This window comes from Pyrus communis, chromosome 16 (assembly GCF_041283825.1).
Source record: "Pyrus communis isolate YQ-2024b chromosome 16, ASM4128382v1, whole genome shotgun sequence".
In the NCBI taxonomy this organism is placed as follows: domain Eukaryota; kingdom Viridiplantae; phylum Streptophyta; class Magnoliopsida; order Rosales; family Rosaceae; genus Pyrus; species Pyrus communis.
In genome coordinates, this window is record NC_142580.1 from 29,693,040 (window position 1) to 29,719,197 (window position 26,158).

The window sequence follows — 26,158 nt, forward strand, 5'->3', positions numbered from 1 at the left end:
GCATTACCTAACACCGTTAGAATATTCCGTTAAAGTTAATGGAATATACCTTCTTCTTCTTCAGTCACTCGACGGTTTCTGGAAAATTTTCAAATGTTTATATCTACTTCATTTCTTAACCAAAATCCATGAAATTTATATGGATTTGAAGGTCTTAAAGAGTAGAACACGTTTGTACCTATTAGAAGTCCAAAATCCAACGGAAAATAGTCGGAAAATCCCTTGATAGCTCTGGCCAAAACTAGAGTTCCTCCAAACCGTGTGATCCGACATCAACGCAACCTCAAACCTACTCTAGAGTGCTAGGGAAGTTGCGTGGGAACCTTTCCAATTCCTAAAACCTCTTAATCTTACCGGGATCACGTCGGAGAAACTTTGCTCCTTCAGATCTCGCGAGTTAAGAGTTACAACTCACCAACTCGGAAACTAAGGGTACCACTGGGTTCATGAAGTCAAAAGGATAGTGATGGTGGTGATTTCCAGTTTGATCCATGTTGATTAGAGGTGTAAGTGAGCTGGGGGTGTCTTGGGTGCAAGAAGAAGAAGAAAGAGGAAGTCTCGAGAAGGAGGGAGAGAAGGGAGAGTGTGGGTGTGTATGTTCTGATTGGGCAGAAGAGAGAGATATATTTTAATTGGTCCAAATGAAATAAAAGCCCAAATAGCTAATGGAGGCCAAGGAAATAGGAATTAATATGATTGGTTCTTTATTTTGGCCCATTACGCACTATATATATATTTGTAACTTTTTTGTTACACTTCCCATACAAGTCTAACTTGTGTCATCGTACCCATGATATCAAGTACGATTTAATTACGATGATAGAAATAATAACTTAGAACTGCATATGTACATCCACGTCACTTAGCCAACGAGGTCATATTCGTCATTGTACACACTCGGGGAGAAATATATATAATAATTTGGGACGGATCGTCACAGAAAGCCTATCTTTTTCTCGCATCAATGAATTAAACGTTTATAAAAAGCATCATGAGAAACTCTTAGGTATTATTTTCTTTCTATTAATTTTTTTATTGAAAAAACACGTTCGTCACCTATGGCACCCTAGATCAAACTCAAATTGGCATATTGCCAAAAAAGTTGACGTCTTTCAGTTTATGAGGGCAAGAAAGTCGATGTTCAATGATTACTACATCATTGTGAAGTGGGTCGTAAGACCGAATATAAGTTGATTGACTACAAACTTGATCTTGCTGATGCAGATAAAGCCACGAAACATAAATTTCTAGTTCATTTATAAGTTGTACAAGGATGATGAGAGACTCACATTAGTAATGCAGTCATGCAAGTCGTTTCAACGATCATGTTCTATGTTTTATTCCCTTCTTCTTCCACCATTTGAGGTTGCAGGGATTTTGAGTTCTCGCATTTGGAAAAATGTTAGGGAGACCATCTATATAATCAATATTTTGTAGACCACGTAATGTGACGATTGACTGTTGGATAACTATGTGCCCTTTTCATCATTAATTCTCCATGTCTCCACTTTCAATAATTGAAATAAATTAGGTCATGTTGTGACATATTCTAGCACACTTGTGTAAATCACTAGTAGATTGTATTAGGATACTAGAATATTATATCCTTTTATGAGTGTATTACTCGCAGGCAAAGAATCTTACCGAGTTCACTAAAAATAAAGACACAAGGCATGAGGAATAACACAAAAAATTCCTCAAGTCCATCTCCATCTCTCTCTTTGCCGCACCCTTCTTCCCTTCAATAAAATAGGCCACAACAGGCCCTACGTATTTTCCCTTTCACAAATTGTTGCTAGAGTTACTTTGCCCTGTCTTTGATAGGGACAAAATTTTGAGAGGAATGCTTGGTTCATTCCCCCACTTGCCTTCTCCAACTTGGCTTTCTCACTCAATAAATGCCATGTGGAATATCATGACACCTGAAATTATGTATTAATTGTGTTTAAAATTTCTTTCATCTCGTTCCACTATTACCCCTGATTAAATCCTATGTGTCACCAAAATAATATTATTTACCGAAGTTGACAAATTTAATTATATTTGGCACAATTACGAATATTTGACATATATATAATTTTGGATTTTAATCAGGTTCAATTTTATATTTGGGACAACCTTTGAATTTTTTTTTCTCTTGTACCGTCTGGGCAATGTATTGTTTTTCTTGGGGCGAATAGTTTGGAGCAAGCACAATGGAAAAATAGACGTAAAAAATAATGGAAGAAGCCAAGAAGGTAACAAGAACCTAAAACCAAAAGGAAAAGAATTAAACAAAAATAAAAATGAGAGTCCTTCTAATACTAAACTTGTGCAGAAAATATTATTAATAATTAAAACAATTAGATTTGTCAATTTTGGTGGATAATTTTTATGATTTGGTTGACATATGAGGTGATTGATTCCTCAAGCCCTTCTTCATCTCTCTCTGCCGCACCCTCTTTCTCCCTTACAAGAGGCCATACATATTTTCCATTTCACAATACTTGTTGTTAGGGTTACTTTTCCTCGTCCTTGATAGGGACAAAATTTTGAGAGGAATGCTAGGTACCTTCCTCACTTGCTTCTCCAACTTGTTTTCCCCGCTCAATAGATGCTACCTGGACAATTTAAACCACATTATTGCTAGCTCATTGTGAGGACAAGCTCACCCCCTCTCTTTTAGTGTAGATAATATCGTTTGTTCAAAAAAAAAAAAAATCTTCTCTTGTTTATAATTCAAAAAGAAGATTTCTTCTCTTTCCACTATTACCCCTAATGAAATCCTATATGCCAACAAAATCTTTGATATTATCCATTGAATTTGACAAATCTAATAATATTTGACACAAAATGCAAATATTTGACACAAATTGCAAATATTTGACATATGTAAATTCGACGTTTTTGTTTCCTTTGCGCCTCTCTCAAACCCTTGAGGCACAATTGCGAATATTGGACATATGTATAATTTTAGATTTTTAATTTTAAGTTTTATATGTGAGACAGTCTTCTATTCTTTTTTTCTTGTACCATCTGGCCAATGTTGACACATCCCAATCTGGAATGTCCACTTGAACTCCGCATCGAGTTGTGATGGCCAACACCTGGAGGGTGATTAAGCCATAAAGTGTAGTGTAGTGGGGAAAATGAAGTGAATTAATTTAAACCTAAAAGTGCCTAATCAAAAGAGTGTGCAGGTGAGCGGGATTGAACCCATTTCACACGTGATGTCAAAGCATAAGACAATATAGAAATAGGATGAGGGTTATACCACTTTAGCACCAGGTTGTTGCTCAAGACATCACGTGTGAAATGGGTTCAATCCCGCTCACCCGCGCACTCTTTTGATTAGGCACTTTTAGGTTTTAATTAATTCACATCCTTTTCCCCACTACACTACACTTTATGGCTTCGTCACCCTCCAGGTGTTGGCCAGCACAATTCAATGCAGAGTCCAAGTGGACATTCCGGATCAGGGTGTGTCAAATGTATTGTTTTCCTTGGGAAGAATAGTCTGCAGCAAGCACAATGAAAAAATAGACGTAAAAAATAATGGAAGGAGGAAGAAGGTAACGAGAGCCTAAAACCACAAGGAAAATACAACAACTACAAAGTCTTTTCCCAATAAGTGGGGTCGGCTGTATGAATCCTAAAACCCCATTGCACTTGTTATGTGCCATGTCTTTCGTTAGATCCAAGTACTCTAAGTCTTCCTAGATCTTCCTCTACCCCTTCAGCCTTGAACCTCTATTATGTAATTGCATCTTTTAACCGAAGCGTCAATAGGCCTTCGTTTCACGTGTCCAAACCACCGTAACCGATTTTCTCTCATATTTTCTTCAATTTCGGCTACTCCTACTTTACCTTGGATATCCTCATTCATAATCTTATCATTTCTCGTGTGCCCACATTTCCAACGAAGCATTCTTTTCACTACACCCATTTTATGTACATGTTGATGCTTCACCGCCCAACATTCCGTGTCATAAAGCATTGTCGACCTTATTGCCATCCTATAAAATTTTTCCTTGAGCTTTAGTGGTATACGATGGTCACACAACACGCCGAATGCACTCTTCCACTTCATCCATCCAACTTGTATTCTATGGTTGAGGTCTCCATCCAACTCTCCATTTTTTTGCAAGATAGATCCTAGGAAGCAAAAGCGGTAGCTCCTTGATACTTCCTGATCTCCAATCCTCACCCACAAGGAAAATAATTAAACAAAAATAAAAAGGAGAATCCTTAAAAAACTAAACTTGTATATAAAAATATTATTAATAATCAAAATAATTAGATTGTAATTTCGGTGGATAAATTAATGATTTGGTTGTGACATAGGAGATTTAAATAGGGGTAAAAGTGGGGAAAAAAAGAGAAACTTTAACCGCAATTGATCCATAGATTTAACTTTAATGGTTGTCCACCTGGAATCCATTGCTCAAATTTTGATAGGTAAATCGAGGTACAATGCCACATAGGTTGACTAAAACTTATACCTAGTGGCTCGAAGACAATGACTTACATCGAACGAGTTCACCATAACGTGATGTTCCGATTCAATAATGTATTATGATGAGAAGAAAGATATACACAAGTCAATATATTATTGGACTGAAACGATAAGCCAATCCCTAGAAAAGGAGAAATTAACATTGCAAGGAATGCTGCATAGAAGAAGCGAGGCCTCTGAATCCTTATGCCTAGTACATAGTATACCTACCAAACCAACCGATCACAACAGGCTGTTTTAAATGCTATTACTAGAAAACAAGCAAAACATAGGCAGAGTAAACTTTGTATGAGGAGGAATTGGTGCTTACCCAATTAATTGTGTGTGGGTAACTAATCACTAATCATACTCAGTATGATGTAGAGAGCTTAGGATGTGTGTGTGTGTGTATGTGTGTGTGTACATAAATGTATATAAGTCAGAAAAATCACTTTTATACGAGCATCAAGTCTCAACAATGTGTATAGCAGTGTTCCTTTGGCAAGCCCACCCACTTTACCCTTTCCTTCTCTTGCAAAACAGAGATGAATATCACAACAGGCAAGTTTAAGAATTAATCTACTTTTATTTGATTTCACAAGTTTTAATGGGGTTGTTTATTATCTAATCTTCAAATATGCATGTATGTATGTATGTATGGGCCTACAAAACCAGTGGCATGGTGGGAAGGCTGCAAGATATAGGCAGAAGAGATGAGGTTGCAAGAGGGACATGGTTGGCCTGTTCAAGAGGAGGGAGACTGGCTTTTCTTACAAATGTACTTGAGCTTCACACCGACCCAGAGGCAAAGAGCCGAGAAGACCTACCTGTGCTCACATTAAAATTATGTTTGAGAGCTTTCATCCGATCTTTCAAGTGGCTCTCCAATATTTTTTTCCTGCAGTTCTCTCACTATGTTGTCAAAAACAACAGTTGAAAGTACTCTTTGTCCCATACTTTTTATGCATAAATGTCTCAATCAATAAATCATCCCAATCCCCCTGTCCGTTTTATCATATTCTTCTCTTGCTCACATCTACCTTCTTTTATTCAGTATCCAGTTCTATTGTCAGAAAATTGACCAAAGGTCTAAAGTACAAGCCAAAACAATGGATATGAACTAGTATAGATTACAGAAAAACAATATGAATTCTTCAGTGACCAAACCAAGCACTCACCTGCAAGTGACTAAGTGTAGGATGAACCCAGTGGCTGGCTCAGATTCAAATAAGCATTAATTACGCCAGTGCTTCTTCGTTATCAATGTCTCTCCAAATACTAAGAGCTTAACGCAGCAAAAGTCACAGAAGCTCAGCCGAACACAACACCAGTAAGAAAATTGTCTGCAACAGAACTTGTAGTGATCTCCACTATTAGAAGAAATAAAGTTGACAGTAGAATTAAAAACCCGAGGGTGGTCCTTGTACAGGTTCTAATAAGCAATGATGCAATCGTATCTAGCTCTTGATGCTCTTAAAATTGCAGAGGAAGTATAAAAGGGATGGCACTGGGAAAAAAAAACAAAAAGAAAGAACCAGAGAATACCCAACTCAACGACAAAAAAAAATTGTTGGAAGACTCATTAATAAAACCCAAAATGTTAAAATAACAGCAGCCAAAACCATCTTTTACCCTTTCTCCCCCTCTCAACATAGTGGAAAGAGTAAATTTTGAAACTCCCTTCCCTGATTTCCTACATCTTCAACAATCAAATAAACAGTGAGAACCCACTAAACTCACACAAGTTCACGACTCAAACTCACCTCACTTAAAAGGTTAAACGCAGATAAAAATAAAATAAAATCAAGAATAATGATAAAAATGGTGGTTGCAAAGGCCACAAAGTGGAGCATTATGAAGAACGAGATGAGCCAGTGTTCACCTTTGATGTTAACAAATGAATAATAGCAGCAACGCTATAAAAGATAAAGGTGTAATAGTAGCATCATCTGAACTAACACTCACTGGTGCAAACAGGCACAGATCACACATAGAATTATTATGAACAGATGTGCAAAGGATAGAGCATCAGCTAATAACTTGTCAACAATTGAACTTTCATAAAGTTCAGAGATCAAGTGTGAACCATCATCTGCCCCAGCACACAAAAACACAAATACACACTCATGCTCACACAAAGGAATGTAGCATATGTACAAGAAAATTGAGCATCGGTTAATAGCTTGTCAACAGTTAAACTTACCAGAAGTTCAGAGATCAAGAGTAAAACATCATGTACACCACACACAAATGCATGCACAAATACGCACTCATTTGCAAACATAGAGCATCAGTTTCTAACTAGTCAACACTTTGAAGTTACCTGAAGGCTGAAGTTTACAGATAAAAGTTAACCATCACATGCATCAATGCACATTATCGAAAATAAGCATTTATTCTCACACAGAGGGTTGTTATTAACAGAAGTGAAGGATAGAGCAAAGTTAATAACTTGTCAACAATAAAACTTAAGTTCTGGGATCAGGTGTATACCGTCGGCTGCATGAACACATATACACACACGAGCACACACAAATACACACTCACGATCCCACAGAGGAAGGTTTGGAAGAGATGTACAAGAAATCAAGAATCAGTTAATATCTTGTCAACAACTGAACTTACCTAAAGTTCAGAGATTAAGTGTACGCCATCATTAATATTATTAAAAAAATTAAAAAAAATAAAAAAAATAAAAAACAGAATATCACAGCATTATGAATCTATTTGGAGCAGGAGTTACACCAATAGTAGGTCAGACACGCTGAATTCAAAATTAATTTACAGAAGTTCAAAAAAGGACAGCCATAAAAACCCCAAAAGAAAATTAGAATATAAAATAAAAGTAACCAGACAGATGCCAGTTGGACCTTTTCAAGAGTTTTAGATATTGTAGTTAAACTCAAACAAGATATCCTTCTGTTTTGATTGCGAGGGAGGCAAGCGCGGGAGACAGGATTGGAATTCCCGCTTTGGATAGCATTCACTGTTACCACACAAAAAGAGGAAATAAATACTGCAGAAAGCAATTATCTGCAATAACTGAGAGAAATCTATGATGTGATAGAGTGGTCATTTCATTATCTAATGCAAAAACATTATCACTTCCATTAGATATAATTATTAAGAACGGAAATATGAGAACACATATGAATGCCAACAAATCGATGTCCCTGATGGCTCTATGAAACTTTACAATGTATAGAAGATCATAAAGATAACGGAAGTCCACTCCAAAAACCAATGAACATGGGCAGAAATAACTTCTACTCCACATGAGAGCATCACTAATTAGCAATTACAAGTTACAAGTTACAAGTTACAACACGAAAGTTGGAATTTCAAAAACCTAACTTTTTTTATCTTTCTAATTGCAACAACTGAGACATTGTTTCTTTATCTAACTTCAATCCTGCTATTTCTACCTCCTTGAATACATCCCTGCACTTAGCCAGCCTCCCAGAAACCACGTAAATTTTAATCATGTCTAAATATACATCATATGTTGGAGAGAAACCTGCTTCCTTAAGCTTTGAGAAATATCTTACTGCCCTTGGATGATCATTCAGAGCAACAAAAAGCTTTACTGCCACACGATAAGCTGGAAAATCAAAGAGACAATTTGAAGCCTCCATTTCCCAAACCAAAGCTAGAGCCTCCCTGTATTTCTTCTGCGAATAGCGGCTATGAATCAGAGTTGTATACATAACGACACTTGGATCATGCCCAGATTGTCTAAACCAGTCATAAACACTCTCCACAACTTCAAATTTCCCAAGCCTAATGCACACTTTCATAATAGCAGTACAATCCTGCTGACTTAAATTCATGTCTTCCCTTTCTCCAAGCTCGTCGAGTAAGGTCATTACAAGCCTGTGCTTATCGGGATTCTTCCCAAGCTTGAGTATCAGCTTAGCATATAAACCCGGATCCAACTTTCTTCCACTATTCTTAGCTACCAATACAAGCTTCCAAGCTAGATGCAAGCTTCCTCCTTTAATGAACCCTCTTGCCATTGCCTCAATCACTCCACGACTTGCCAAACTAGCAAACTTGTCCAAATTGAAAGGCAGTTTAAGCTCGTGGTGCCTTGCCAGGACCTCAACCGTTGAAGCCAAAAGGCGGTCATCGGGGAAGAGTTGAGGCTGTTTCTGAGCCCAAGAGAAGGTCTGCAGAGCTCTCTCGGGGAGACCCATATGACCCAATTCCCTAATTGTCATGGAAAGAGAGCCTTTTCTAAGAAACTGAACCCAATTGTTCAGAACTCGTCCCACGTCTTCGTCTGCTCCAAGGCTTCTGATTTCCCTTGCTAACCCAACAAGCGCATTAGGGTTTTTGTACACCTGGTCGCATACGGGCGGCACCTTAACATGTTTCTTGGGCGTGGGAAGTCTCAAAGGTCGAAGCTTGTGAGGAAGTGGGAGCGGGAAAGGCCTCTGTCGATTCAGCATTCCGGGCTTCTGGGGTATTCTCCCTTGGAAAAGGGATGAAATAGCTTCAATCTCATCTGATTCCCACGCAATGACGCCATCTTCTTTACCTTCTTCATCTGCTGCTGCTGCTGCCACCTCGAATTCTTCGGTTCGAGATGAAGGGTCTGTGGAAGTGCTTGTGTTGTTCAAGAAGGGGTCGATTCCAAGGAGGTCCGGAGGAAGCTTGGTGCGCCGCGGGTAGCGAAGGTTCTTGGGAAGTCGTGTCCTTGTGTTAGAACGCTGCGCCACTGCAACCAGCCGGCGGCCATTTCTTGCAAAACTTTGAGGGAACAAAAGGGGATTTGTAGCCGACAAGAGAGAATCCATTGAATGAAAACTATGACCCATGATTACAGAAGTGACATTTCGTCCAACACTTGGTCTGCACTAGACATGCGAAGAGGATCCTCTCCTGAGCTCAGGATGGGATCCTCCTGCTCAGTCTATTTAAACCGTTCAAATTTTATCCAACGGTTGTAATTATTATAATTTTTAGAAGGCCTTCTGTTTGAAGTCATTGGATTAAATTTGAACGGCCCAGATAGGTTGATCAGGAAAATTCCCATCCTAAGCTTAGAAGAGGATCCTCTTCCCTAGACATGTAGAGAGAAAATAAAGGCAAAGCTCGTACAGAAAGAGCCATATTCGTACCCTAAAAATAACACCTCTTGGGTAGATTTAAAGGAAATAAAGGTTGGCCTTTAATTTAATTTACCCTTTAATGATCATTGCTCCGATTACTTTATCACTCGTCAAATATACTTTGCTTGAAGTAGTTTCTTATTGGTGCGGAAAGTAATCCCTTGCAGATAAATTTGGATTACTTTCCTATTCGTGTGAGTACTAGAAGAGCCCCATCGATATTGAATTGGTCCGCATATGAGATCTTAAGATATGGAATTCTAAACTTAATCTAAAAGCATGTGTTCTTAAGTTGAACTTATTTTTCCATGAACACAAGCATGATGTTAATTGAATAATTATGCTCACGTCACCCGCCTCGCCGCGCTTACGGCGGAATACCAATACCTTAGGCTTTGGCAAAAATCATTTACGAGAGGTTTATTTTTTTAAGTATCACAGTGAGCAAGTTTAATAGGATACAAGGGGAAAAGTTGACCACTGAATTTGCAGAACGAGCTAGCTAGACATTAATTAATTGGTAATTCAACTGTTAGTTACGGAAGCAACACCAATATTGCTAATGGTGAAAACAAAGTCCGGCAGCTGCCCCGGAATCTTCCCAACTGATGATACACCAATATTGCTATTCTTTCAAATGTCACGATGACAGTGACGCTGGACGGCTGGAGAGGTCAAGTTTCATAAGCAAGACAACTGAACTCACAAAATGGTTTCTCTTTTGGCTTGTTTTCCGTTTTCAGTCTTTCCTTGCCTGCTATATGACGAGACGCCCCCCCTTAACCATTCTGAACAGGCTAGGTTCCTGCCCATCCATTAAATGTTTGGGCAACTCATATTTTGAACTGGAAACTTTCAAATGAAGACTACAAACCACCGCCGCACAAAACCACTCTTCAACCCACTACCAAAAAGATATTTCAAATTTATTAAGTACTGATCAGATAATCAATGTTTACCTTGAATCCTTCTCAGGACTTTATTCTAGACCAATACTTTCCCATGGTATTGTCAGCATCCTCGTCCATTTGTACCAGTTCCTAAACCACAATCACCTTCGCATTTCAGTAGCACTAGCACATCATGCTTCACTTCGGAACTCTCTTTTTCTCTGCAACCATCAAACTTTAATTTTGGAAATCTCACTCTTGTAAATCCCTTAATTTGATATCCATATAATGGATAGCAGATCATTATTTTAGGACTCTGTAATACAGTAACCGCAGTCTTGTCTGGCCTTCCCTGCATGAAGGTTAAATCAAATCTGTTAATATGTAGTAATGTTCACCCAATGAAAAAGAATCAGGAAATAAAAAAGTGCTCGTCATACAGCTAACCCTGACAATTGACATCATTGAAAAAGGAATAACTCCACTAATCACCTGTCTAATGAGTTTCTCATGCCACTTTGACAAAAGTGGTTCTGATTGGTCGGTTTCACAAATTCTGTTTAAACATTATTGACACAACATTTATTTCATACAAAAGATTTCCAGGTGACAAGCTTGCAAACGAAATTATTTTGTTAAGAAATTTAATTTAAGTAATGACTTAAGAGACAGGACAGGAACCTGTTCATGTACACTAGCCAAACATGATGACAACCCTGTACCAATAAGCTATTGGTCCATAATCAACACGACGAGCGTTATCATAATGAAATATCCATCCGCCAGAAATCCCAGTCTCAAATTATCCAGTTACTAACAATTTGATATTTTGAATGCTAAAGATACGAGTTATTGCTGTCAAAAGCACATTACATATAATTTTAAAGAGTCACACATATACTTACTAGAACAGCCAGAGACAGATCCACTGTTCGTCATGGGGACAAGATGAAGAAGCGGTTAGCCTTCCTGGGGATTAAATGAACTAATGCAGTGGCCTATCATTCGTTCATAGACTTCCCCTTTGGAAACATAGTTGTAGGAATTTTGTCAAACACATTGCAGCCAACTCTTAAGGAACAAAAGCAAGATACTGCCATATCCCTCAAAGAACATAAAATATCTTTACTTGACACCTCAATGATGTCAATTCAGAAATGCCATCCCTTAGCACGCCAAAATCTCTGTGCAGTGTCATAACGACGAGCATCTTTAACTTTTAAAAAGAGCCTGTAAGCCCGCTCTACTTTATTTGAAGCAAGTAGTTTGTTATTTAGTTTGCTATAACTAAGCCTGGTTGGGCAAAAACCTTTCTGCACAGACTCTTCCATGATAAGTACTGCACTTTCAAGCTGCCCATTGTTGCAAAGTCCATTAATTATATAATCATAAACTTCCATATCCGAACCATATCCACATTCCTGCATATCCTCCCAAATGTTTAGCAGCATTCCACATTTGCCAAACCTAGAAAGTCGCATAAGCAATAGCTTATAAGCACTCAATGATACTCTGCATCCAACCTTTCTTGCCTTCTGGTAGATCATCATCGCAGCATAGGGTGGACCATAGTTACATAAGGGTTCAATAAAGGAGGTTAATGTTCCTGTACTGGGAAGAAAACCTCGACCTAACATCTCATCAAACATTTCAAGAGCATCAGCCACTTTCCGGGCTTTAAGGAAAGCATCAATTAATTTGGTATAAGTATCAATATTTGGATCACAATTATTACTTGGCATACCCTTATAGTACTTCACACATTCATCAAAACCTCTAACAGAGATAAAGTTTGAAATCATGGCATTATAAGCTCTGGCGTCTGGCACACAACCTTTGGTCTTCATGCTATCAAATATCTCAACAGCATCATCAATCCGACCAGCTCTCCCTAAACCCTCAATAATGAAACTGAATGTCGAATTATCGGGACTGAACCCATCTGCTACCATTACTTCCAAAATCCTCTCCATTTCACTAACTCTTCCATTTCTTGACCATCCACCAATGACAATGTTATACGTAGTACCATTGAACTGTATCTTCCCCTTGACGGAATTGAGAAACGAATTTGCAGCACCTACATGAGACCGCTGGCACAAACACTGTACAAGCATATTCAAAGACTCAGTATCACAATCCAAACCAACTTCTTCCAAGTTTCGGAACACTTGAATTGCCTTGGACACATATCCAGCCCTCACGAAACTATCCATTACAATCGATATGGTCTCCAAATCGGGACTTATACCTCGTGCCCTCATGTTATGCAAAATGTGCATCATATGTGTAAAGAACTTTCTTCTGCCTAATGCTTTGAGGATTATATGATACGTGTGGATATCTTTCGCTATGGCGGGCTTCTTAATCACCCAATTAAAGAACATAAGCATCGCTTCGCTGCTTAAATTCCCTCTATTCACTACCTGTGCAACAACATCAACACTCAAATCGACACCGACATTGTCCAAAGCATGCTCAATTGCAGTTGTACCCCTCAATTTCTGAAGAAAAACACCACGCAATTTCTCATCCGGCAACAAGAAACCGTCAGGGGCCCTAACATTGATCGGCTTCTCCGAATTACTCGGTTCCAATTGTTTTGGAGCCGAATTATTAAGAGGTACTGGTAACAGATTAGAGAGTTGATCAAGAACAAATCGTTCGTGGGGAGTAGATTGGTTGTTGATCGGACGGTCATCATGCAACGAATTGGATTGAGCATAAAGGGCTGAGAAGTGAGATGATGAAATTGGGGAAGGAAGGTAAGGGAAAGAATACCTGGTGGATGGGCCCCTGCTGAGCGATCGCAGCGATTGCAAAGCACCGTGAAACGCCATGAAATTTGAAATGGGGCGGCGGAGGAGTCGATAGATTGCTGGATACAAATGAGAATCAACCAGGAGTTGAGGAGGAGAGTGCTACTGGATTTAGACCTGGGTTCGTGTAGTATTTTTCGGGTACCCAGACAAAAACACCACCACCCTCAGCGCCACCACTGGGTTTAGATTTTAAAAATCCGAATTCGGATTCGTTGGGGGGTGAGGAGGAGGAGGACGGCGAGCAGAGTTTTTAGCGCGGCGTTTGGGAATTAAAAGAGGTTCTAAAGAACGTTAAATTGCAGGACTAGGAGCAAAGGGAGGCGGTGGCGGTGGGGATGGGATCTGGGAGCCTTCAGGGCATTGGTAGGAAGATGAACGTTATTACGAAAATGGCCCCCTGCCAAGTGCCGACAATTAAAATTTTTAATTTCTGGTCATTTACATTATTAAATAATTAAAATATTTTTTAATTTATTTTTTATCTACTTGTCCACAAATTTGTCTTCCACCTCAATAAAAATGTGGGATCCGCATCTATTGTGTTATCACTTAACTATCAATTTAATAGAAAATTTAACGTAACTTTGACATTGCAATAATTTCATAAGTTGATATATAACATTCCAATATTTAAACAATAAGTTATGACATTATGGTTTGCCAAATAGTTGAGATATTTTTGTGTAACTTATCTTATTTTTCGCGTTCTCGTTCGTTTTGCTTTCATGACATCCACATTATAATTTTAATAAGAGTAAATTGTAGCAATTATCCCTCAACTGAAGTCAACTAATCAAAATGTGTAGATATGATCTAGTGCATTGTGTATTTGGCTTTCGCTTGTAGACAAATCAAGGCATCGCAGGAACCCAAAATGGCCTCTATGGGTTGAGATTATCCGCTGGAAAATCATGGGGCTGGATCCTTGTACCGATGACTTGCGAGGGCATGACCAGCAACAGCAACACTGCTAGCCTCAGGTGCTCCTTGAAAAATTCAAGAGTGGAAACCATCCAAACCATAATTTACTTTTTTATTTTCCCAAACTGCATACAAACCAATATCGTAGAGAGAAATACAAGTTCCACTAACATTAATAAAAGACATTAGCGAGATGGATCTCTGAGCCCCCGAAATATGGTTAGAAAATTATATACTCCTTACTCTCCTTGCAACTGACAGTGTCAAGAAAAACAATCGAATTCACATCTTGTGCTACAACGTAAGAAAAACAAACAAACAAAAAAAAAAACACAAGTGCAAACTTACAGCTATTAGAATTACCCCTACCAATTCCGTTTGAAGAAACTTCTGAACAAGCATGTCATGTCAAATAGTGGCACCCTCTAATTTCTTCCACCACATAGACCTATCAAATCTCTTTGAAGATTTGGATTTTCTTGCGCTACATGTACAAATATGTTGACAACAATCTTACACAAAAGGGGAGGCCTATGCAAAGTGACAAATGTAGCAGCTGCGAGCACCCCAAACTTGATAAGTCGTCACCTCCCCCTCCCCCTCCCCCTCCCCCGTGGAGACCAGATGTCACATGCACCTGGGGTTACAGTTTGGGAAGTAGAATAATAAGATGCCCTTACTTGCGCTGCTTTTTAGCAAGGGACTCTGACTGGATCTCAGCCTGCCAATTTAAACTTACACATAAGTAAACAGTAAAAGAAATCGAGTAATCACTCAACACAAACACAATGTCTAGGAATTTCCTACTTTAATTTTGCCACACTCCACGTTTGTTTTTCTTGTTCCTTTTTATCAAGTACATTGTATTAATAATAAAAGAAGGCACAGTCCCAGTATATGTTGGGTATACATCTATAAGTGTAGTAAATCAATAAACTCTATCAACCCCTTGTTCCTGCGTACATTCCTATTCTTTGTCATCAACGAAAGTCTACTCCTCTTCCTCCAAGGAAGCCACAACAATCCATGTTGTTTGTTTGGGAGACCAAGTCATAGTGTGAAGTGTAAAAGAATAAATTAAAGTAAGAGTATAAAGTAGTGAGAGCAGAGGGATTGTGATGAACCATTTTAAATAAGTGTATATGGACAACCAGAAGTAGTGAGAGCAGAGGGATTGTGATGAACCATTTTAAATAAGTGTATATGGACAACCAGAGATACCAAACTGAGATCAGAGAAACTGAAAATCTAAAGTGGACGTAAACTAATGTAACGCATCCGAAGACGTTAATTACAATTTACTAAGACAAGTCCCTACACTGATGAGGGAAGACTATGACAATACACCTCAACGTTAAGAGATCCAAAAAGCCTACTAAATCCTGGAGGGGCGCAAAACAAAAGGTGTGAGTATAAATAAAGATTTCTAAAAATCATCTCTCTTTCGAACATACCAACCCATTTTGTTTTGCGCCCCTCCAGGATTTAGTAGGCTTTGGTGCTCTTGCCGTCGAGGCATGGTGGCATAGACTTCCCACATCACTGTAGGGACTTTTCTTAGTAAATCGTAATTAACATCTTCGGATGTGTTACATTAGTTTACTTCCGCTTTAGATTTTTAGTTGCTTCGATGTGAGTTTGGTATCTCTAGTTTTTCATCCCATACACTTATTTAATGGTTCATCACACTCTACGTACTCTGTTCTCTCTACTTTATTTTATACTATTACTTTAATTTATTCTTTTACACTTGACCTTTTGTCACCTTAGCACGCTTCAATTCGGGTGTCCAGGGTTGGATATCTGGGTTGGAGTGTGTCGGTTTGGTTTCAGGGCCTAGGTTTCCGAAATTAATGTTATGATCTCTAATAGGTTTACGCAGCCCTGCATTCATCACACACGTTATGTTATGCACTGATACCAGTTAGGTATTAGAGCAAAGGTCTTGGGAATCCCTTGGCTTTTACACCTAAGGTGGAACATCAATCTTCTGTTAGTTCTAGGTTTCTTCCTTGAGTCTTGCCACCTCGACGTTGTTGAGGCGGTATGAAGGCGACTAGCCTCATTTTGAGCAACTTACTGTTGCTACTCAGTTCATGATGACCCGGAAGAGAGACGAGTTCATGGACCTGATGCAGGGTAAGATGTAAGTTGTTGAGTACCATCGGAAGTTAACTGACCTATCCCGCTAATGTCCTGCCATCACTGCCAACCCATCCGAATGCTCCACCAATTTAAGAAAGAGAACTGCAAACAACTCCAATCTCTGGCGGCATCTGCCAGGTGTACCACATACCAGGAATTCTACAAGGCTTTACTTCGCGTTGAGGATTCCAAAAATGCCCCGAGTGACAATGTTGGTGATGAGAGTGGTAGCACTCAGCGGAAGAGCTCAGGAGGCAGTCGTCTTTTGATCACCGGTAGAGTCAACCTTTCGAACAGAGTGGCTACAATTCCGGATAATCTAGTGAAGGATCTAGTTCTGGCACACCCCGTTCTGAGGGTAAGTCTAATGATAATTCTCACTTCCGTCCTCAGAGAAGTTCGAGAAACCCTAGTGCTTAGAATCTAGACAATACTTGTGACGACCATTCAAACAAGACATAGGAGAGGGGCTAATTCTTAAGTAACAACAATTAAGGAGAAATATCAAGTATCATTGGGTGAGTGAAGCGTGCTAGTTTAGCTTCAATGGGTTTAATGCTAAGAACTTTCGGTTTCCCAAATTAAGGTCCAATATAGAAGACAGCATCAATATCCACCAGTGTGCATAGATAGGGAAATCTATTCAATTGCTATGGCCACTACTGTAAGGGAGATTCAGATTTCGTTTTCACAAAAACGAAAAAAAAAATTGTAATTTTTTTGTGTTTATTTTAAACAATCATTCTATGTGTATTTTCTCCTACCACTGATTCACTCATACCCATCATATCCGCTCTGTATCGTCTCATTTTCCCTTCTCTATTATTAATATCAAATCAAAATACAATAACCAAACACAAAAAAGTCACCCGAAAGGACCTAATAAGATATTTAGGATGAAGTGTAAAAGATATCTATTTAAGGGGAGGGGGAGAGAGAGATCCAACAACAACAACAAAGCCTTTTCCCACTAAGTGGGGAGAGAGAGATCCCTTTAGTATAATTTTTATTTAGTTTATATAAAATATTATGTTTACCATTAAAAAAAAAAATATTGCCAGATGATTACCAATAAATTACAATACTATCTATGTGATTTGGAATTTTGGAGATACACCTGCAAGATGTTCATCATCTAAATCAAATTACCAATAAATTATTTGTATGGTTGATTAGGTTTTCTCTTCAGCTTTGGGCCTATAGTGGCCGGTAAATTCTTAAATTCTCTCTGTCGTACAACCTAAATACTTGATTCTAAGCACTAACTTTCAAACTAGTAATCATTTACCAGGGAACATAAACATTTCAGAAATTTTTTGTGATCCATAAATCAGCATATATGAAGTAGCTAAACCAAAAACAAGACATCAAACGCAGAATTGGTTGAGAAAGCTTACAGCAGTTGAAAGCTGCTCACGGATATAGGCCATTGATCTTAGCATGGCACCCAATGTATCCCTAGAAACTTGAAACTTGACCTCTGACTCCCCTGAAGTTGTCTCTGTGTCTTGAAGCTGAAGAAATAGAAAAAGATTATGCATCTTAACCTGTCAAACATTAAGTAAACGGGAAAACAAAACCTTCAAAACAACAAAATCTTATCACAATTCTAGAAGTGACATCTATAAAATTTTCATTTCAAATCCAGAATAGTTAACAGAGATGGACTTAAGGCTTTAATGTAAGACTTACATTGAGAGTATTAGTTTCATTTGAGGACTAAAAATTTAATTTGTTACAACCTACACAATGTGTTAGCCCTCATCTTAACAGGTTTAAGAAATGTTAAGCTTACCATAGTACATCCCTTCAATTGCAACCTTTAGATAATTATAAAAGTTGAGCTATTTAATATAAATGGTGGTGAGGGTCCACATATCAGGCAGACAGACGAAATTAGCAGTCGGTGTTCCACATCCCAATAGCTCAAGCCTTTCGGGATGATGGTAGACCAACAAAACATATCAACAAGGATAGAAACTGTCACGTTTTGGACGGTTTTAATCAGGTAGTTAGAATTGGGCCAAAACATTTAATGTGTGTGTGTGTGTGTGTGTGTGTGTGTGAGAGAGAGAGAGAGAGAGAGAGAGAGAGAGAGAGAGAGAGAGAGAGAGAGATTATATGTTGCAATTCCAAAAGCCACAAGTAGAAATGTCTGATTAAATGATGTGATTCTTATATCTTCTTGTCTCATTTGATAATCTAGTTGATGTCCCCCTACTCTAACACTTACATTGTACAACCAATAAAACATGCAATGAAACCAATAACATATGCAATGAATTCATGTCTACCAAAATTACAATGGTTGATGTCCCACTGTCCTATCAGCAACTGTGTGAAATAAATCATTGCAACTGCATTCCCATTTTTTAGAAAAGGACCAAACATGTGAAAAATTAAGAAACAGAAGCTTCCCAATCCATATTTAAAAGAAAGGCTATCATGAAACCAAGACAAAACCTAAGCCAAAATCTAGCCTTATCCCAGAAGAAGTCCACAAACTCCCCAACCTTCCCTCACAACTTAGGCTGTTTCCTTCCCCAAAAAGTCACTAATAACCTGCATCTCCCCAAAAAGTCACTACCAATAAAGGATTTCCCAGAGAGAGAGATAGAGAGAGTACGAAAGCTCTGTGAAGTTCCTCTAAACAGAGTGCACCAGTCAGGGTATAAACAAAATTTGGCCTCTTCCACTGAAGGACCACAGAGGTATTCACCCTTCAATGAGCAACAATCCAAGCCAAAAGTTGGACCTCAGGAAAAACCTTGGCCTTTCAAAATTTATAGTATGGATTGGAAATAGAGACAGTGCAATCCATTATTAAAACTAAAGTAACACTAAAACAGGGATCTCATGCCGATATATCCTTCCAAAAACAGTATCACTCCCTCTTTCCCGCTGTGACTTGGAGCTTCAAATACAACACATTAAGGGATTGAAATACGCTTTTCCAAGGCAGCCTACACCGGTTAACAGAAAGGTAAAATTGGAAAAACTTATTGAACACAGCCTAGAGTATTCTGAATTGATTAACCATAATTCCGCTTGCAGAAGACCCAGCTATGAAAGGGCATTTCCAAGTGGAAACCCACAAAGAATCAAAAGGTATTGGGAATGAACAAACAACATGAGGGAGAAAAGTGGTTCACCAAGCAGTCTGACCAAATTTAGGAGATATAGGTTTGAAACTTTGCCTCCATACCTTCAAATTTATAACAGCAACCTTATTAGCTGGTGTTGATAGCTGATCACTGATGTAGGACATGGACCTTAACATTGGCTCCAATGAAACCCTTGAGAGCTGAAACTTAACCTCTGATTCAGTTGATGGAATTCTGCTATAATCTTGCAACTGCAGTGGTCATAATAGAGATGTTTAAGAAGAAAAATATGGAAGAAAGAGAACACTCTTGCTAAGCTTGACAGTGCAAACCCGAGCATTCCATTAGAACAATGCTACATCTCAGAATTAAGTGCAGTAATAATACCATATGAAGAGATAGCCTAGATGAAGGATTTAAAAAGATTTCATGTAACTCAGGCATCCTGGGGTCTGATTATCAAATACGGTAAACTTCAGCTAAATTTATTTGATAATACATTATGTCACAGCTAATGAAATTTATTTGATAATACATAATGTCACAACTATTGTCATTTCTCATTTTGTACCTTCAGGTTAATGACAGCTACTCTATTTCCTGGTGTTGAATTCTTATTTTCCATGACCCAAGTCATTGACTTTAGACATGGAAGTACCACCTGCAAAAAAGCCCAGATCAATGCCATGAACTTGCACTCAGAACAAAAGGGACTAGAAGTACAGCAACAAAACAAAGAATTATTTTCCTTACCATGTTCTCAGGAGTACCATCATCTCGATGAAGAGATACCGGGGCCATCCGTGGAAAATTCAAGTCAGAAACATTTGGAGCAGGTGCACCAGCATCATTCAAATTAAAACGCCTCATTACTTCATCATGGCGTGGCCACAACAGAGGAGTCATATCTGATGTTGATGTCGAGTTTTTCTTGTCATCATAGCCAGTCACATTAGTCTGAGAGCTAGGAGGTGCAACTTTAGCAACATTTTTTTTCACAACAGAAATCTTCTTCCCACCATCTTTAAGAGCAGTCATTGCTGCAATAAAAGTTTCTGTAGTGGTTGCCCCATCCTCTGCATATTTGATGGCTTCTCGACACAGAATGTTGTACCGTAAAGTTAGAGACTCTTGGCCATGTAACTCCCCACTATGTTCATCTGGGTTAGTTCCATTCTTTGCATTTCTTGTCCATCGTTTCAAAATGTAATAGGAAGGCAATGTAAGCACATTCGTTACAGTAAATACTGTCAAAACATGTCTACAAAGAATGCCTGAATACTCAAACATTTGACAACTACAGTTAGCTCTCATCTCCGGATAGTTAAATGTAACGATGTATGCCTTGCTGTCGTCTTCGAATTTTGCAACTCTGAATGTGCTAATAGCTCCATCACCTTCAATTCTATTTGCTGTGTACACAAAAGTCTCAACTAGCTCTTCTTGAAATTTTGCAAAAATCTTTCTTGTATAAAGATTGGCTGCTTGTTTCTCCATGGGTGATGGTGTTCTCAAAACTGGTGTTGTACAAATTGTATCAAAGTCTGCTTCTATTTCCCTTTCAAACCAATTCTCCAAAGCTCTTTCATATTGCCTAAAGAACAATGGTAATGTGGTCTGTTGATTCACATAGCCTTCAAAGAACGAACCATCGTACCCTTGATTGGGAGATATGGCAGCAAAAAAGGAATCCCGGAAATACACAGGTACCCACTGAGCACGAGCATGGTATAACGATTGAAGCCAATCATTTCTCCTGAGGTCATATTTATCAAGGATAGAATCCCATGACAATTCAAACTCCTCAACAGTTTCAGTCAAGTTGATACAATTATAAAGTTCCAGCTGGAAATTGGGGTGTGCATGGCATACATGTGCCAACCTATCCTGGCCTTCTCTTAAAACATGCCACTTGCTAATGCAGTGACGGACTTCTGGAAACACCTGAGAAACTGCTGTCTGTATGGTTCTGTCCTGATCAGTCATAATCGAAACAGGAGAGCAATCATTCATTGCTGTAAGGAATGTCTTGAACAACCAAATAAAAGATGCTTCAGACTCGTCTAGAAGTAATGCACAACCAAACAAAACCGTTTGACCATGATGGTTCACTCCGGTAAATGGAGCAAAGGGCACCCTATACTGATTGACTCTGTATGTGGTATCCAGTGTCACAGAATCACCAAAATGACAGTACGCAGTTCTTGACCTCGCATCTGCCCAGAACACATTTGCCATGTGATTATCTTCATCAAGTTGTATTGCATAAAAGAAACCAGGGTTCTCAGCCTGCATTTTCTTGAAATACTCCAGCAAATTCTGAGCATCCTTCCCTAGTGTCCTCCTTCGACTACTAGGCCTAAGAGCATGATCGACTGTTACAGCATTCTTGATTGGCCTATTTGATTCTGCAGATGAAGTATTCCTAACTACATGATTTTTCTCTACAATGGTATGGTTTCCATGGTTTCCATCCATTGATACATACATAACACCACTGGGAACAATCCCTACTCCTTGATAAGTTTCAGCTGCGTTCTTTGCTGCACCAGCAAAATGCCGGCGAGGCCGGAGATATTGCATTTTAGCAGGATTCGCTAATGCATGACTATGCTCCTTCACAAATTTCGTTGAAACCCACTTGTCTTGATCCTTTAACTCTATCCTAAGCATTGCATCACAACTATCAGCATGCCTTCTTTTCAAACCCTCTCTGCCACATACAAACTCCCGAGCTATGGTTGTCCCATCAGGTTTAGAACGACTGGATTGACCAACTTTAGAGCTAAAACCCAAACGCCTGGCGTATTCATCGTAGAAAGTCTTAGCAGCCTCTTCAGAAGTAAATTCCATACCCACGTATGGCTCAGAAATCCCATCTTCATCATGAGCCTCTGAATTTTTGGCATTATTCAGTTCTACACCTTCACTTTGTTCAGCATCACCATCATCGGCCATCCCGCAATGCACCATTCCTTCGACACCAACCACTCCAACATCCATACTAAACCCACTGTGTAATGCTAAAGAATAGAATCCTTACCTTTCAAGCTAATCAAATAGCAGAGCACCATGTGTTTCATTAACACAGAAAGTGTAGTTCAATCTGCACACGGTCCCAAGCACACAAACTGGTTCATGGCTGAGCCTAAAAAATATTATATATTACCTATAATTACAGAATGTAAATTTTGAATCTCTGAAAAAGCCGAAATATCAATGGATATCGGAGAATTGTAATATCGACCAGAAATAGAAATATCCAGCATAATTTTTAATCCTACTAACGCAATTGAAACCCACAATTACCAAAATTAATCCCTAATTTCACTCACGCAGAAGATTAAAATCAACTAATGAACATGAATGAAAACCAATCAGTGAGCACAGAAAGAAGGACATAAATTCAGAGTCGCCACTTACAACTGCTCCAGGCTTTCAACTTCAAATTGACACCCCCAATCGAGCACGGCAGAGCAGAGCAAACCCTTGTTCGGCTTCTTCTTCTAATTCAGATTTGACCTTCGAATCCGCAGAGCCTCCGGCTGGTTGGTTGGTTGGTTTGTTGGTTTGTTTGTTCGTTTGTTTGGGTCTCCTTCTCTAACTCTGCCCACTTCTGTGTGTCTCTTTCCCTAAACCCCACTTTCGACTGTCAATGTTTGTTAATTTCTATTCTATCCTTCTCCTTTGATAGATTTATTATTCTCTCTTGTTTTAGTTGGCATTAAATTAACAGATTTTGCTAATAATATTATAAAATCAAAAGGAGAAACATTTATGTGATCCAAACACAAAATCACGTGTACGCAGGTCACATAATTACTAGTTCAGCCTCGCGTCAGGCCGTACTGTAGACGTACAAATACAAATGTGTGATGCAATCATTATAGTTATATCTTATTTTACATTTCCGACATATATAAATGAAAATTATAATTCGATGAGAGTATGCAAATTTGAGATTTCATTAATTTTTTCTCTTTGGTTAATAGGCCTCATCAACAAAAAAGTGTAAAAATACAAAATAAAAAAATATAAAAAAAATGTAAGTTTACTCACACCTTCCAACAAAGATGGATATCTTACATTCCGTTATTTATGAATTTTCAAAAAATGTAAAATATCCCTTTTTGAGGCATTTTGTATCTAGCATTAGAGATGCCCTTTGTGAATATTGGTAATGGGTGTATAAGTCTCGAGTTGTTCGAATGATCAACTTTTTGTTGTTGTGGTTATAATATTCACCAGTCTATGACAAAAAATGAAAATAATCATGTCTCTGACTCTCTGTTTTATTTTCCTTTGTGGTCTCTGTTATTTTTTTAATTTTTGTTGTAACTTAGTTGAAGAAGATGAAAGGAAAATAATATTTTAGAAATTTTAATGATTTTATTATGTTTTTATTCCACTTTATATACATTCCTTCTTTCTTTCTTTTTTAATAAAAATTATTATTATTAAGGGAGGGGAAAGATTTTAAACAATTACATTAATTTACATGAGGAGGAGTTTTGAACTTGGGGTACATGGGTAGAAACCTAAACCCTGTTAGGATCTTTCTTTGTTGAAGGTTTTGTTAGGCTTTCTTAATTGTAAAGAGGTGAACAAGGCCTTTATGCCCCATATTTTTAAGTCAGCGAGAACTAGGCCCAAAGCACCTCGAAGGATAACTAACACAAGTCCTAGGGAATGCTTTGTAGTTCTTTCAACAGCTCCTATGTGTTTGATTTGGTATCACGTTGAATGCTTCCAACCTAATGAAGTGTTTCCAGTAGTTTGAGGAGGATTTGTTGAAATCTTAACAAATATTGGGCATTAGAACAATTAGGCTTGCATGAGAGCTTGAGGTGTGGAGCTAAAGATCCACAAGTTTAGCAAATGAGATGGTATTCGGTATTGGTTAAGCTTAAGTTTGGCGTGAGGGTTTCTAAGAGGTTTTTTTTGTGGATGAGTTGGCCATGGTGGTTGGGTTCATGTGTAGTAAAAATGGGGAACTTAAGGCTTGGTTTGTGGATTTGGTGTTTTTACAATAGATGAAAAGGAAAGAATTGGAGGATGGTGTATTAAGATATGAAGATGCTGCTACTAGATTATTGCAGCAACTTAGAGAGTTTTCCGGCACTGGAAGATGGATTTGCAGTGTTGGGAGAAAGATAGAGGCTTGGAACTTTGCTATGATGCTTTTATACTACCTATGAGTAAAAGAGTTAGAGGCAAGAGAGTGGGAAGTTGGAAGAAAAAGGCCTAAGGGACTAGTGAGAAGTCAAAAAGGAATTTCCTGTAGCAGATAGAGGGATTCCTGCAACAGGAACAAAATGTTCTTCTCTAATCTTGAGGTTGAAAGAGCATGCTAGAAAAGGTTTGGTACTGGTAAGTTTGCATCCCAAAAATCATCTCTTTACTATGACGTTGGCTTCCAATTTATAATGGGTAAAGGTTATCCCTAGTTTCTGTTCAATTCAAGGATGTGCAGAAACGTGTTTCCAGTGGCTAAAATGAAGAGTCAAAACTTTCTTATATCTAATGAACAAAAAGACAAAAGGCAGAATTCTTTTTGAAAATACATTTATGACAAATTGGTTACTACCAAGGTGTAAATCAACCAATTCCCATGTGTTGTTTTCCATAATGGATTTCATCTCACTTTTAATTGCTTCATTCCGAGCCTCGGAAGAAGACATTGCTTCTTTGAAAGTTCTAGGTTCAATCTCGGACAAGTGAGTAATGAAATCTGGTATAAAGTTTTAGAAACTTTGCTCCTTTTTCCTCTTGAAGAATAAGCCTAATCATGACTATGATCATGAATCCTATTTTTTTTAGAACAAGATTCATTTCTTTGTAAAGAAATATATCTTTTTTTTTATTTATTATTATTAAGGAGAGGGTTTGAAACTATTACAATAATTTAGGAGAGGGGGAGTTTCGAACCTAGGATGCATGGATGAAAACCCAACACCCTATCCATTAGGATATTGGACCCCATGCAAGGATATATCAAAGAATTTTGCATCTGCCGATTCTAATATGGAGCCGTTGTTTGATGTATAATTTCATGTTGTGCTCATAAATCTGAGAAAACAATAGACTTATACTCTCCTCTTATATCAGATCTAAGTGCTTTAATTTTTCTCTTAAATTGATTTTCAACTTCAGCTTTATATGTATGAAACATATTCAAAGCTTCGTCCTTGATATGAATCAAATAAACATGGCAATACTTATTGCAATCATCAATGAAAGTGACATAATAATTCTTTCCTCCACGAGTTGGTGTGGAATTAAAGTCACAAAGATTACTGTAAATTAGTCTGAGCGATTCATTTGATCTTTCCAAAATTGACTTTCTAGTCGGCCTAGCAAATTTCGATTCGGTACATAAATCAATTTTGAATTTAGGTAATAATTCTAATTTGACCATTCTGTGCATGAAACGAAAATTAACATGTCCTAATCTTGTATGCCAAATATTAAAAGACTCAGTAATATAAGTAGAATCATTTATTTTATTAGCATCATCAATAACAATTACAATGAGTTTCACAAGGCCATCAACCACATAGTCCTTTCCAACAAACATCTCACCCTTGGTATTTGTTGGATTCAAATACAAGTTTGAAACCCTTAGCAATCAGAATATGCCCAAAAACTAAGTTCCTCCTTATTCCAGGAACATTCAACATATTCAGCA

At 38.2% G+C, this 26,158-nt stretch overlaps 3 protein-coding genes and 3 non-coding genes across 7 annotated transcripts; all 6 read right to left on the reverse strand.

Annotated features, from left to right (window-relative positions):
• Positions 1-6,498: 6,498 nt before the first annotated feature.
• On the reverse strand, positions 6,499-6,561 carry LOC137733075 (small nucleolar RNA snoR101). The gene has a single exon (XR_011068393.1). It is a non-coding gene; the product is annotated as a small nucleolar RNA snoR101 (small nucleolar RNA).
• Positions 6,562-6,641: 80 nt separating this feature from the next.
• Positions 6,642-6,704, reverse strand: LOC137733077 (small nucleolar RNA snoR101). The gene has a single exon (XR_011068395.1). It is a non-coding gene; the product is annotated as a small nucleolar RNA snoR101 (small nucleolar RNA).
• Positions 6,705-7,063: 359 nt separating this feature from the next.
• Positions 7,064-7,126, reverse strand: LOC137733076 (small nucleolar RNA snoR101). The gene has a single exon (XR_011068394.1). It is a non-coding gene; the product is annotated as a small nucleolar RNA snoR101 (small nucleolar RNA).
• Positions 7,127-7,562: 436 nt separating this feature from the next.
• Positions 7,563-9,398, reverse strand: EMB975 (Tetratricopeptide repeat (TPR)-like superfamily protein). The gene has a single exon (XM_068471575.2). The coding sequence runs from the start codon at positions 9,292-9,294 to the stop codon at positions 7,834-7,836; it is 1,461 nt and encodes a 486-aa protein (XP_068327676.1). The 5' UTR covers positions 9,295-9,398; the 3' UTR covers positions 7,563-7,833.
• A 584-nt stretch (positions 9,399-9,982) lies between these two features.
• LOC137731879 (Pentatricopeptide repeat (PPR) superfamily protein) lies at positions 9,983-13,701 on the reverse strand. The gene is made up of 2 exons (XM_068471124.2): positions 11,384-13,701; positions 9,983-10,830 (listed from the first exon to the last, which is right to left on the reverse strand). Exon 1 carries the CDS (start codon positions 13,316-13,318, stop codon positions 11,630-11,632), a length of 1,689 nt encoding a protein of 562 aa, XP_068327225.2. The 5' UTR covers positions 13,319-13,701; the 3' UTR covers positions 9,983-10,830; positions 11,384-11,629.
• Positions 13,702-14,438: 737 nt separating this feature from the next.
• Positions 14,439-23,262, reverse strand: LOC137731668 (protein FAR1-RELATED SEQUENCE 3). 2 transcript variants are annotated; one of them, XM_088687400.1, is made up of 6 exons: positions 22,894-23,262; positions 20,224-22,576; positions 20,042-20,131; positions 19,572-19,721; positions 17,764-17,880; positions 14,439-14,942 (listed from the first exon to the last, which is right to left on the reverse strand). In XM_088687400.1, exons 2-6 carry the CDS (start codon positions 22,471-22,473, stop codon positions 14,898-14,900), a joined length of 2,652 nt encoding a protein of 883 aa, XP_088543526.1. In that variant the 5' UTR covers positions 22,474-22,576; positions 22,894-23,262; the 3' UTR covers positions 14,439-14,897. The 2 variants fall into 2 exon arrangements, with proteins under 2 accessions (XP_088543526.1, XP_088543527.1); XM_088687401.1 differs by having other exon boundaries at positions 20,224-22,618; positions 22,894-23,117.
• Between the last annotated feature and the right edge of the window lie 2,896 nt (positions 23,263-26,158).

Bases quoted from the DNA above. Each gene is read 5' to 3' on its own strand.
- LOC137731668 (XM_088687400.1), bottom strand. From the start codon at position 22,473: ATGGATGTTGGAGTGGTTGGTGTCGAAGGAATGGTGCATTGCGGGATG. The intron at 20,132-20,223 runs GTAAGGAAAATA...GCTTTTTTGCAG, and splicing joins ATGGTACTCCTGAGAACATG to GTGGTACTTCCATGTCTAAA. The intron at 17,881-19,571 runs GTATGGAGGCAA...CTATTTCTTCAG, and splicing joins TTGCTGTTATAAATTTGAAG to CTTCAAGACACAGAGACAAC.
- LOC137731879 (XM_068471124.2), bottom strand. From the start codon at position 13,318: ATGGCGTTTCACGGTGCTTTGCAATCGCTGCGATCGCTCAGCAGGGGC.
- EMB975 (XM_068471575.2), bottom strand. From the start codon at position 9,294: ATGGGTCATAGTTTTCATTCAATGGATTCTCTCTTGTCGGCTACAAAT.